Source organism: Monopterus albus, unplaced genomic scaffold (genome assembly GCF_001952655.1).
Source record: "Monopterus albus unplaced genomic scaffold, M_albus_1.0 scaffold23.1, whole genome shotgun sequence".
Lineage (NCBI taxonomy): Eukaryota > Metazoa > Chordata > Actinopteri > Synbranchiformes > Synbranchidae > Monopterus > Monopterus albus.
The window spans coordinates 1,283,712-1,298,298 of record NW_018127903.1 but is presented as its reverse complement, the minus strand read 5'-3'; the positions used below and the strand labels follow the sequence as shown (position 1 = coordinate 1,298,298).

General features: G+C 42.0%; 1 protein-coding gene across 5 annotated transcripts in view; it reads right to left on the bottom strand.

Moving 5' to 3' along the window:
- The window catches only part of arb2a (ARB2 cotranscriptional regulator A), a 142,880-nt gene that overhangs the window by 85,279 nt on the left and 43,014 nt on the right, over window positions 1-14,587 (bottom strand). For all 5 annotated transcript variants that reach the window (XM_020594637.1, XM_020594638.1, XM_020594640.1 and 2 more), the window contains one exon: window positions 1,719-1,937. In XM_020594637.1, the coding sequence (XP_020450293.1) occupies window positions 1,719-1,937 (219 nt within the window). The remainder of the gene's footprint in view (window positions 1-1,718; window positions 1,938-14,587) is intronic.

Here is a 14,587-nt window from a genome sequence, read left to right as displayed (position 1 = left end):
CACACTGCTGACATTACTGAGTGTTAAAGATTACAGGCAAGAGGAGGGAAAAGGAGGAGAATAGATATATATGTATATGGAGAAAAAGATAAATAGAGAAAAAGAGCGACTGGCTGTGTGATAAGAGAACCATTCAAGTTATATCATCAAACTAAAACAAGTTATTAATACAAGCTCCTATCATTTAATTGGAGCAAGATGTGGATGGCATTTTCACATGTGCACACACACACACACGCACACACACACAAATGTTTATGAGGGTTGTGATCATGAAATAAAATAACCTATATGACAAAGTGTTTTGCATTTTAAATTCTAATTCTGTAGAACTTAAATTAAAACATGTAGAGCAGACCGAGCATGCAAGTTAGGTTGACTGAATTACTGTAAATGACATGATGGATTGTTTACCATAAGACCTTCATGTCTGATAGCGTAAAGCAAATTCATCAGCTGTATGATGGGGAAACCAGCACACACATAAAGAAGTGTGATAGAATAAAAAAGCACTGTGGCTAATTATCCCTTATTAGAGTGTGTGTAAAGGTACTGCCAGGGGGGTGAGAAAAAAAAACCTGTGTTGACAGCTCACACGCCGCTCGCTAGTCCCACAGCAGCCCTAAGTCTTGTCAGACACCAGAGACTGATGTCTTTCACACACACACACACCAGAAGCGCAAACACCCACCCACACACAAAAAATGTACATGCATTACTGTGTCGCTACTGCCATCAACCAAAGTAAGACACAGCTAATCAATGAGGACACTTTTCTCATATGAAACATCGCAATGGAAAAAAAGTCAAGCTCACTTTGCCCTTAATTTTGAAAATCTTTTAACAGAGAAGCAGCTTTTAACAAGAAAAGAAAAAAAAATGCATGGATCCTTCGGATGCGATTCGTGACTTTTGCTGGCATCTATGAAGAGGACGACATTGTTTTCATTTCTCATCACTGTGGCCATAGTGTTTTTGTTCACAGCAGAAATAGATTTATGCACAGGGTCGCTTTCTTTGTTTGATCACAAGGTAAACCGGGCAAGCTAGGTGCCTCAAGCCGTGTGCGTGCACGTGTATAGGTGTCTATGTGTGTGTTTAATTAGGGGTTGTATGGTCAGCGTAGCATGATAGAAATGTTGCAGTGTGTTTGCAGAGTGTGTGTTAGGGAGATAATAATCCCAGCGGTCAACAAGAGTGAAGGGCTCGAGCTGCACTGACCAGCCCGCCATCTAAGAGAGAGAAAAAGGGACAGGAAGAGGGAGAGAGGGACGTGGCCATGTGGTTAACACTTGCTCACTGAGAGGCGACTGGAGCACGGCCAACCACTTCACACACAGGCTGACCACACAAGAGCCTCACTTTCTCCCTCTGCCTCCCATCTTCCCTCCATCCCTTGTTACCTAACATTTCCTTCCTTTGCTTCCTGAGCTAGCTGCCTCCCACCTTCCTTCACCCCACACCTTCTTGCCTCCTTTGTCTCTTCTGAACTTGCTTGAATTCCTCCCTCCTAATTTCTCACCTAAGTCTCTTCTCCTGTTTCCTCCCATGACCCTAAACTGTCACACCGTCCACCTCCCCCATCATTGTCTGTTTTTGATGACCATCTACCCTTCTGTCCCTCCACCCCGATTCTCTAAACACTTCCTTCCTGTCTCCCATTTCTGTCTCTCCTCCCTCTCTCAATTCCTTCATCCCACCCTCCCTCTCCGACTTACCCGTATAGGGGTCTGTTCAGTCTCTGTCTCCTTCTGCGGGTTGCGATACTTCTCATAAAATTCTCTTTTCTTTTTGCCTTCTTTATCATCTTTGCGTTCCCTCTTTTCAGCGGGTTCGTCCGAGGGCTCAGTAGGAGAGAGTGGGCAAGCGGACTTGGCTGGCTTCTCCACCTCCTTGTAGTTCTCATTGGGGTTGAGCACCATGACACCATAGCCCTCCTAAACAGATAAGAAATATAAATGCATGGCATCATTGAGATATTAATTGACTGCCATATAATGATTTATAGCCACTTACTGTAATATAACAGGCACTATTTGTGCAAATGGTTCTATAACAAAGTGCTTTATAGTCTAAAAACTTATCAGGTGGAGAAAAGTGCTGCAAAATGTCTTGAAAGAAGACTCCATATACAGTATATCAACAAAACAATGTATCTTCAGATAAAGTAGAGAGAGAAAGAGAGATCTGTAGAACATTTTATATTACTCCAAAGGAGATGTAAGGTTTTTTTTTTACTTTATTTATTCTTGTTAAATTTTATTGAAACTGAATGCAACTCTTTGACACAGCAGGTTTTTGTTGTGTTTCTTACTTTAAGAAAAAGCCTACTAAAGAAACCTACCAGACAATGTTGATATACCACATGATAATCTCTGCTACACTGAAGCTCAGAACCTTGGCCTAACTCGATCTACTCTGTCTTATAATGGCTCGTGATGTTTTGCAAAAGCGCTTAGCTGTGAATATCGCAAATAAGCAAATAATAACAACACTTAAAAACACAGCTTGTGAAATGAGTAGGGGAAAAGATGGAAAGAAATGGCAGAGTGAGTGTCAGTGCAGAGACAAGCATGAAAAGTAACTGGGGAATTGGAATTCAGCAATGGTGGCTTCAGTCAGTGAGTAGCATTTAGTGAGTCCAAAGGCCACGTGTCACTTAATATCAAACCCAATCGATCCCGCCATCGCTCAACAAAAGAGTTAGCTGCAACTGCTTACGTATCTGTGTGTGCGCATGTGTTTGCATGTATGTGACTTGAAATTTCTACAAACACTACAGAAAAAAAAAACCAGATTTTTTTTTTATCTGAGCTTTCATATGACAAAGAAAATTTGAAATAAAATGAATAATAATCAGTGCACTACTTCAAAATGCCAGAAAAGAAAAGAAAGTTAAAAAGACGAAAATGTAAAAGGAAGGAAACCCAAGTGGATATAATAAGAGGGAATGACAGATAGGAAATGTATTGTAGAGAAGAGGAAGTTTTCTTGTAACCTTTAGTGACTTCTTCAACTTTGAAGTCATTTTAATTAACTGTGTTTATTGTCCCAAGCACTCTGAAACTAAAGCAGGAAATGGATGGATTCCTGTTTCACTTTGGCTGTGCTTTTCACACACAACCCCACTGTGAATAAACATGCACACACCCCAAGACTCAAACTTATGGGTATATGGCTGTGTACAGACAGACAAAAAAAAAAAACACACACTAAGTAGTATGAAAGATATCAGTGGTGACAAAAAGACCTTTAGATGATGTGACAGGGAGTTTAGAGAGGCAGCGTCGCTCAGCTTCCTCAGCAAATCGCCATCACACCCACACACTGTCTTCTCGAGGCAGCACGTCTCCTCTTTCTTAATAAGTGCTAACACAATGTGCTTGTCTTCCGTTGACACAGCATGTGTGTGTGTCCCTCCTATGCCCATCGACTTCAAACCTGCCACACACCCCTTCCCTTAGCACCTGCCGTGTGTTGACAACGGCAAAATAACACTTTCTCACTTATTCAGATTATAAAATTAGTCTGATTCTCACTCCCTTTAAAATTCAGACAAGGCTCTCCTTCCCTCATTGGACATATGTGTAATGTAAATCTTAATATAAAAAACATTTTTAAGTTAGAAGAAAATTGAATATGATCAAATTACTAATTATAATATTTAAAGTATATGTTTAAAAAATATATTTCACTATTACATCAGCTTTCAAAACACCACAGAATATCCAATAAATGCATCTTGAAATTCTCATTTCAGCCTTAAGAGATTTCTGCTACATAATGGCGGTGATAATAACAGAATGAAGTTTTGTATTTTACTCAAAGGCACAGCAAGTTTGATGGTAATTTAGCAAGTGATTTATGGCTTTAAAAAAATTACATGTTCCACATAATGGAATTTATTTGAATGCAAAATTCTAGATAGACCATGTTCCTGCAAACCGAGATTTTTATTAGTCTCAGTGTATTTATGTTTATGTAGGCCTACAGTATAAAAAGTGACGCTGGAGAGTTACAGAAACACATGAGGATTTTTCTAGGGAAACTTCAAATTCACAAATCACAAAGGCATCTGCCCACAAACACAGAAGTCTAGACACACACAAGCATCCATTCAGACAGACAGAGAGTCGGATCAACAGTAACAGGAATGGGTGAGGAAAAGGCTGTAGAAGGAGTGGAGAAGGATCAGGAAACACAAAAGAGCGATACAGATATTAGACTGTAAAATAATAATAAAGGTCGATAAAAAAGAAAGCAGAGACAGAGCTGTAGTCTCATCAGACCCACACCAGCTTTGTGCCACTGCCCACTGGTGGCAGCCTGATAAAATAACTGACAAGACAGTTCAGCCTGTGGCAACATCGTCATAAAAACAAGTTCATATTTAAAACAAATAAATGATTCAACTCAAAACTGATGAATAAAATGTATGCCAAAAAACTAAATAATGACAAAGAAGTCCACTGCACTGCTAACACACTGTTCAAGTAAGATGGGAGAAAAGAATAACAGAAACAACAAGAAAAGCCCCTTGTATTTAAACATCATTACATCACCTTGGGGTTCGTTCTCCTTTTCCTCCGGTCATGGTTCACAAGGTAAGAGCGCAGAAACACTGCTACATGTGTTCTGATGCTAACCCTAAGTGGCCTACAACCATGGTTAGTCCTCAGTGCTCTATCTTATCCCTTACTGGTCAATAACCCTTTCTGTCCTTAACCATACTAATGCTAACCTCAAGTGGCCCAGTTCCTTGCCTTTAGCGTGTCCATATGCTAACCCTGAGTGGCCTATAGCCTATGGCCTTTCCTTTGAAGAAACTAAAACACCTAACCAAGCTAACAGTGCTAACCCTTTCAGCTGCCCGGTCACCCAGAAAGACATTGCTGTAAAGGCGACCAGTGTCGTTGGCGTACTTAATCTGGAAGAGCAGGGCGGCCGAGTTCACCTCTATGTCGGAAACCATCATTTATTTGAACACTGAGACGTCTGTGTCGGTGTCAGGACAACACTGCTCTCTGTCCCTTCACTTCCTCCGCTTATTCTCCTCTCCATCAGCCAAATATACAACACTGAGTGCGGCACAAGTGGACTGACCACAAAAAAGAAACTGGGAAAATGTATTTTTAACATTTATTGAAAAATAATCAACCTAATTTGAAATAAGGTTCTCTACCAAATATATTTCTTTCTTATGCAAAACTTTAAGCATTTAACTTGCTACTGTGATTGTTTAATATCAAAAATATTAGAAAAAAACATGATATTCAAATGAAACGGCACAATGTCGATGTAATCACCAAATCCCACAAAGCTAATTTCTCCCACAGAGCCACCGTTCATCACACTAGTCTTTGTGTTGTTTTGTGGCAGCAAAATCTCTCTGCATCACCCTTTTAGATTTTATTCAGTCACTCGGTCTTTGTGATTCTAGCTAACTGTCATGTCTCTCTCTTTCTCACACACACACACACACGCACACTGAAGATACACCTGCCCCTGCTAAATCTGATCTTTGTGTTGTGATGTGCTGTCTAACACAAATGCACATTGCAAACCTTGGGTCACCCTCCTTTTTAGGCTACTAAATCTCTCTCACACACATTGCTAACACTAGTTCACTCTGTCTTTGTCCTATACACACACACCGTCTCAAATAAAACTGACACACACAGTCTTCTAGCGTCGGGTCAGTTTTGTCTTTCTGCTGCAGTATGCAGGCTAAGCCTCTTCCCATGCCCCGTGGGTGCCCCTGTGCCACAACCACACTGAGTCCGTGCCCTGGGGCCAGCGGTCAAGAGGGTTGCCCCGACCCCCATCACCCTGCTCTGGATGCTCCTTAGCGCTCCTTTGTCGGCCTGTCCCACACCAGATAGCCCAACAAAGGCTGCCGCTGCTACGGGAACCAGGGCTCGTCTCATCATCATGATGAAACCCTTCCTCCATCATCGCCCTGCATGAATCCACATTGCGATCCACAAGGTAGAAAGAAAGATGACATACAGGCTGTAAAACGTAATACAAATATCATAATATTAAGCATTATTTGCAATTTATTAGCATGAAACTGAATCCATACTGTGATGTCTTAACAGTACTGCCAACAGTCTTTGATGATACTGATGTGCCCTCTTGATGGCCAAATCAGATGCCGTTTGTTCACCACAAGGTTGATGGTAACAGATCATTATTCTCCCTTCCAGAGACATTATTTAAAAGGAAAGCAGACAGTGTGCGGTGTCTGTGTGTGCCCGTGTGTGAGTGAGTACACAAGTGCGAGAGTAAATAAGATGTCCCTTTAAGACAGCATCACCTCTATTTTTCCAGTGGCGTTGTAATGAAATGAAATGTGTCTAATGTGCAGGAGCAGGGAGAGAGGCAGCCGGAGTGAGAGGGTGTTTCATCTGTGCGTGTGGAGCTCAGCGAAGCTTTGATGTGAGAGCTCTCATGTAGTGAGCAGGGCTTTGGGTACAGGGAAAAAGGACAGCACTTGACAGGTACAAAGCATGGCTGATAGCGGTCACGGGTGCATGCAGTGCGGAAAGTGGATGGTATGGCTGCATGAATTTGAGGTTGTATGTGTGGTGGTTTGTTGAATAGCACCATATAAATGCTTTTTTTTTTGCACTGCACTTGTATTTAAATGCATTTGTGTATCTGTAAACATGCGTCTTACATCTCAAGAATCAGTGCGCAGTCTATAGGTGTCCACCAAAATTGGCTTTCGGGAACCTTACGATTTTTTAGTTTTCTGTGACGGGGGGCTGTTAGGATCGAGGCAAGCGGCGCTCCCTTTTCTCAACAGCCCTCGCTCCGCTTCCTTGTTTCACTGATACGCAGCTCCCGATTTGCTACTCAGGCTTGACTGACAAGGGGGAAAGGGTCACCCAGCATGGCAAACCCAAAAAGAGGAGGAGGAGGGGGGATGTCTGCAGGCTACAGTCGGGTATGAGATCTGAAAGAGGAACAATGGCTGACCAAGAAGAAAGGCTAAGTTGAGAAATAAGGGGGAGCATAGTGTTGGCATCACAGTTTGTTGGCATTTCAGTTACTAGTGGCTGAAGCCATATCACATACAAGTAACAACTGTTTACAGGAAGAAGGAGGACAGAAAAAACAGACATATGATGAGGTATATAAAGAGGTATGAAGGAGCTAAAAAGGAAGGTAAATACTGTAATAAAAAGTTCACTCTCTCGCTCTCCCTGTCCCTCAGGGCCGCCCCGCTGTGTGACCTTGTCTGCCTCTATCTCTACGTGAGCTTTTTTTTTTTCATGCGGGGCCCATTTATCCATCCGATCCCCCTCTTTTCTCTCTCTCTCTCTGTCTCTCTCTTTTCCCATTCCCCTTCTCCCCGAGGCGGAGATACCACACAGATCGCACAGTACTGTCAGATTAAGTCACGGTACCCCCTTTCTCATTTTAACACAGCACCAGACTGAGACCCCCCATACCCACCAAACACACAACTACAGTATGCTTCTCTGAGAGCAGAAGGATAGGAGAGTACTTACTGCACCACAGAGGCTATGAAAAGACGTGTGTGCATCTTAGGGATGATGTGAGAGGGTATGAGACAGAATTGTCATCAGCCTGTCAGCACAAAATCAATCTTCGTCTTGATAGCAACACCCAAGGGGCCGCACGAGTACTTGCAGACAAGACCTAAATGCTACTAAATATTATCATCTTACGGTTTCTTAAAAGAAGACAGCAAATGTCGAGGTTGGTAAAGAAAAAAAAAACGAATATGATAACAGAGTAAAATTACAACATCGATTAAGACGTGGTCCACTTCAATGAAGTGGCTTAACATTACAATTGCACGTTCACAGAGATAGATTTCGCTCAACTTGCATTTTGTTTTTGGATCTTCTGCTAAATCTTATATGTTTAAGCAATCAGTGGAACAGTCAACAGAAATGTTTATATAGGAAACATAAAGATAAACTGGAGCTTCATCTCCCTATCTACCCTGTGAATTAATTTGGAACAACTTTTCACTTGAAGTTCAAAGACTGTGCTCAGTGTTTGCTTCCACTAATGTAGTCGTACACTAATTTAGTCAAACTAAATAAGACTCTGTGGTAATGATTATCTTTTTCTTAATCTTAATGAGCACAAATAGTTTAGGTCAGAATAAGAAGCTAACCTTTGGAGCTAGTCAAGTAGTCGTGTCTGTAATAAGCAGCAGAGATTTTAACCTTGGCGTCGATGTCTGGGCTCATTTGGATATTGTTTATATATGGAGCTGAATATTTATAAATGAGTTCAAAGTGGAGCAGTGGGGTGGAGGAAGTAGAGAGAATAGCACAGCTTCTGATCCCTGATGCCTCAGCTTCTTTTCATGCTCGCATTTACATTTCGTTCTCTCCGTTTCACTTTCTATTTCTCTCTTCCTGTCTCGCTCCACCCGACCTGCCTATTTTCAGCACCTTAGTGAACGAACAGACGTAAAGACACTCACACAGACACCAGTGAGTAACTCACTCAGTGTGATGCCAAAGCCAGTTTATATGTCACTTATTTACTTGATGTTGGTAAATTTGCAGATTTGTTCAGCCACTATTCGTGCTCAGCGGTTGATCGAGCATCCGAGTGTCTGGACGGACAGTGTAACATAAACGCACGCGCACTGACACACACAAAGTTCAGAGGCCTGCTTCATCTGCTCTCTGCACGATGCACACAGAGGGAAGTGTAGGGCTGGAGGTGGGGGTTGCTAGAATGGGGGTGGATATAGCATTAATCACCGTCCAGGTGGAAATTGTCAGAGCTATCGATTGTGCAAGTAAACGTTACACATGTCATTTGTCAGCCTTTTCTTCTTTTTTTTTGTGTCAGTCGCAAAGATGCAACTGTGTAAACTCATTGAGATTGAGATTTTAAAGCTGTCTCATCGCAGTGATGTCGGTCATCCAAATATCTGAATTTTTCTGGTTTCATTATGTCTTTCCACACAGAAATCTTCTAATAACTGTACAAACTTAAAAAAAAAAAATCACAAACTAGAATATTAAAATAAGCCAAGTTTCAACCAGCAGTGCGACTTCAAGTGTCAAACTGGCTGCAGGGCAAATTAACAATATTTCCACTATACTTTAATATAAAAGTATCAAACGTGCTTGCCACATACACCGCAAAGGAAATGCAGTAAGCAGGAAGAGCCCTGAACCCACAGAGAGAAAGCTATGGGGAAATAAATACCAGAGGCTTATTCTGATGCCGTTAGCATTTTGATTTATATATTCTATATTGTCTCCCCTAAGCATACACATGTATTTTTAATGAGGGCACAGAGAGATATACATCATGGAATGATAGGTGCCTTCCTGCCCTCCTGCCTAACTATTTAATATATAAATCAGGGAGTGCGGAGAGCAAGAAGGAGGAAGCAGAGATGCTACAAAATAGGGAAGACGAGAGGAATGAAAGCGTCCGAGAAGCAACCATGTCCTGTAGGCCACTAATAACTGACGCAAGAAAGACAAAGTTGAGTGGGCCTTGGAAGGAAGGAATATACTGCTAAATGAAGAGAATTACAATAATAATTATAAAGAAAAATTTGGCTGCTCTTCAAAAATCTAATTTCTGAATAAGACTTGTCTCGTAGTTTCTGAATAAGACATATGACCTCTGCAATGGTATGCAGCAAAATTACCATCTGTGTGATAATCATGATGATAACAATGACAGTATATGACAACAACAAGTGAGCATGCTTTTAAAGTAAAACAAATAATAATAATAATCCACCACTATGTGACTTTTTAAACAGTGCTGTCGATCGATAATTGTAATTCACCATCTGGACAGCTAGTTAGTGTGTTAACACACACGGTAGGTGCGAGACACATAGCCATATGCACAGACTGAGCCAGCTGTGGTCAACGGCAGGGCGCATATAAACATTGTATACATATGAACACTTGTATGCATGTGCATTCACAGGTCTCACCATGGTACAGTAACATAATAGACAAGCATGTGTGTATATCCCAGTAACCAACTAAGAAAAATTTACAGTACATATCTCTAGTAAAACAAAAATAAGTTCCCATCACAATTTAATAGATCATATCTTAAAAGTTTCTTTGCAACGTGCGTCATTTCATGTACACTTCTACAAATCCTAATATAGTAGATAGATACTGTATATCTCAATCCAGACTCAGATTCTGACTTCTCAGTCATGTTAAAAAATGTATAGATGCTAGTGGATAATGAGAATATGTTGTTGCGCTCAGGGTATTAATCTTACAGAACATCACAAGACCACTATGACCTCTGTGGGTCAAAAGTCAAAGAGAAATCCCTTCACCCCTGCCATGTTATTGTGACCTAGGAGTGAGAGCCACAAAGAGAACTGGTGGTCCTGCCAATGTTTCTGACTGCTGCTATGTGAGGGGTGTGTGTGATGTTTCATGTTAAGTGTGACCTTCATGAGATGAAATTTGCTCTTATATGTGTACAATATTCATTTCTATCTGCAGTGATATTGCACACTGTGAGAGTGTAACAGGCTACAATCTTGCAAGTGGCAATAAATCTGAAGGGCACAGTATTAGCACACAACCACAGTGACACACACACACACTCCGGCAGTCCAAGAGGCTGACCTCTCTCTAAGTGAAGCTACACTAGAGGTCCGTGAGTCACAGGAGGTCGCCACAGCCAATCACAAGCTGTGTTTGAAGTGTGAAGGATAAACACTCTCTGCTCTGTCCTGCCATTTACTCTGCTTATTTTCACAGGATGTAACCTAGAAAAGAGGTGGCGGGGAATATAGTGTATCAGTGTGTGTGTGTGTGTGTATATGCATCTACAGTATGTATGCATGTGTGTTCCGGGACTTTTTCCATAGTGTCATTACCATATGGCTGGGTTTATACTTCACAGCACACACATGGAGCTACGCATGTATGTTGGAATCTCCTTCATCCTTTCGCCATAAGGCCAAATACATGTGGAAAAGTCTATGCTGTAGCAACTAAAGAGACCATGCACGGAGCAATACACATTTTCCTATTAACCTGATGTAGCCTTTAAAAAACGGTTGAAAGCAATTAACAATGGAGAGCAGCTGTAAAACACAATCTCTCTCTTCAGATCTCTCACACATACACACACACAAACCCACCCCCTTGAACCCATCATCACCACAATCTTGACTAGACGCTCTTTCAAATCTATTACTTTTTTTAAGACCACCTGTTGTCTATTATTTTTACATACTGCTTTTCTCATAAATCATAACACTGAGTAATTAATCAAGCTGTCAAAACAGGGACTGGAGGTCACCTGGAGGGGTCGGAGGTGGTTGCAGGGCCGATGGAGGTCAGGGTCACAACACATTCCTCATTATCAAGTTGGGATGGGAGAGGGGCTGGGCAAACAAAAGCGAAAGCAGATGGGGGGGATGAAAAAAAGAGCTACAGACACAGAGAGAGAGGGAAAAGGAGAAATTGACAAAGAAAAGTGAAAGAAGCTGTCAGCTGCCTACAGATAAAGACAGGCTTGGCGATTCTGAGAAGGGAGACATGACATAAAGAGGTGGAAAAAGGGAAGAGAAAAAAGAAATAGGCCTAGTAAAGAAAAGAAATCTACAAGATGTTTCTACTGTATGGACCTGAAATTGGCTGCAGAGAGGGGAAAGAGAACAGAAAGAGCTAGGATGGTGTGGATTCTTCGATGAGAAAATAGGGAATCAGCTGTGGAAGTATGATTGTTATCTTCTCTTTCCTAGTGTGTGTGCATGCGTGTGTGATGAGGCAGACTGATATCTCTCTCTGAGGAGCGTGTATCGGTGTCTCAGTGGGTTGAGAGCCAGTTCAGACAGAGGACCACGGGCCTTGAGTGGCATGTCACCGACTCTACAATACACACCGCTGATTAGATCCCACTGATTAGACTGGCACATATATACACACACCTCAAATAAATGTCCAGAGACAGACAAAGAAGCTGAACAAATGCACCATGTATTCTCAAGTTATTTCCATGGGTAAATTGTCTAATTTGGAATAATCAGAGATAGAAAAATAAAAAAGATCATATTAAACTATGCCTTCCTGGTTTTCTAAGCAATATGAAGTATATTTGTGTGGCAAAATGTGTTGACAATCAAGTAAAATGAGTACTCAGTACACTGAATGAAACAGAGGGGGCAGAGAACTGGACTGGCAGAAAGCGGAAAATAATTTTAAAAAAAGAAAAACTATTTTAAAAAGTGCAAATGCCGCTAAACTTCTTGTGCTATGCCATCGGTCCCCTCCCCAGTGTGGAGCACAAATTCTCAGGCGTGGCCTGCTCTATCAAAAACATCACTCTTGAATGAGACGCCGACCATCGCACAAAATTAGCTGTCACCCTTTCCTCAAAATCTTTGTTAATCTTGTTTCCACTGTTTGCGGATTTATCAGCACATGCATCAATGTCAGCTCCTTGGTTACTGAGCCGCACTACTTGGGAGAAGATATAATTAAAAATGTTTGGGGCGTGGGGGGGTGGGGAGGGAGAGCTGCTGAGGAGCGGGAGTGCTAGGGAAAATGGGGCAGTAGGCGGTGGTGGGGTGTCTGGGAGGAGGAAGGTGAAGTCTTCCTCTTGTCTCATAGTTTCCCCTGGGAGCCTGTGGAACACAAAGCCAGTGATAACAGACAAACGGGCTGAGCCGCACCTCTCTTCCTCTTCCTCTCTTGCTCACTCTTTGGTGTCATTCGGGTCAGCGTGTGCTGCTATCTCTTTAATGACGCTAGTTCCACTGATCTGGCCATGGTGGGGAAACCAGTCTCACTGCTAACAGCTACTTGACACAGAGGAAAACAACAGCCAAATGCACACATCTACTGGTATCACTGCTTCAGTTTGATGTACAAAAAACTTAGCTGAAGGGTTTTAACACATGACTGTCATGGCTGAAGGAAATAAAACATGCAGATAGACCATACAGTACATGACATGCATGGACATTACTTTTAGAGAGGAACTGTCAGCCAAAGAAAATCTGAAGATCCATTATTTGCTGACTTAAATTAAAACACTGACATCTGAAGGGGCGCAATAAATTCCACTGTGCCACCACAACTTGATCCTTACAGTTTCCAGCACATTTCTTAATATCAAGTGATATTCAAAAACCACCACTGGCCCATCCCGCTTGTGTCAAGGGACATCATGCATTAGAAATTCAATGTCCAAATCTCTCCTGCTAATTCACAGATACAAACACACACCTGGCATGCATATACACGTACATACAAAACAACACACACCGCTTTGGGAGTGCGGTGTGATGTCGAGACCTCCCAAAGAGCTGCGCCACAGTACCAGCAGGTTTCAGGGCTATGTGGACAGAACCCTGGCCACAGACATGACAGCTTGGCAGAGAGCTTGGGAGGATGACAGACATGTTTAAAACATAGTGCATAAATGCAAACCTCTTATGAGATGACACCTACCATAGTGGCCTTTTTCCCAAAAGATTGGAGGGTCAAAGAATGTGCCAACTGCACGCCATAGTGTGTGAATATCTAATACAGAAATAAATTTTAAAAAAGCAGGAGAAGAATACAGGACAAACTGTGTGTGTGGCCACATATGGGTCTTGACATCTTAGCTTTCATGTGGTCATGCAAGATTTGTCTTTTCCCACATTATGGTAAGGGCTGCCATGACAGTCAGGGCTCAAGTTCATACTCATGTCTAGGACACAAGCATATAGGCATCCCATAGCTGAGGCCTTTCTCTGCTATGGAGGTGGCAGGTGAACGGTAAGATGGCTCAAGCCTTAACCTCACCATGCCTGATGCAAAATGTCACCAATGACAACAGAGCTTTTTATCCATTCTCATATATTCTCCTCTTCTCTCCCTCTCTGGTTCCTCTTCCTCCCTCCTTTTCTCTTCCATCTACACTTTTAAGTGTGGTCTGGCAGGTTTGGCTGGGAGGTCGCGTATTCCCCCTCTTCATTAGTGAGAAAATGGACTCTGGTAAACGCTTGTTAAAGCCCTTACCTACACTCCCCCAGTTAATGGGAGTGATCCATTTGTGTCCGTTTCTGCCTGACAAGGCTTTACTGGAAGATTAATAGTGCGGTGTCAGGCCACGGCCACCCTCTGTCCCGTTCTCATTTCCTTTCTTCTGGGACGCGCACATACAATAATGGAGCCCCGTCTTTTGTTGTAACACCATGATTAGCCAGGGTGAAAAAAAAAGCACAGGAATGACAGAAAAAGAAAGAACGGAGGAGAGAAAAGGAAAACAAAAGGAATGTAAGAAAAAACACATTCTTTCATGACGTGGTACAAGTGTAGGTTTTAAGGTCGTGAATTACAGGCACTTGACAACAGTAGAGTGATATTAATTAATCTCCATGTGAAGTGAAGAGAGATATAATGAATCACTTAAGGATATTTCCTCTGTTTTAAAGGTTGGCTTTATCTTGGCATGATCCAGAGAGAGGTCTTGAAAGTGGAATGTATAACAGAAAAAGGACAGAGAAAGGGAACACCATGGGAGAAATAATAAGGACAGACAGAAGACAGAGTGAGAGAGAGAGAGAGAGAGAGAGAGAGAGAGAGAG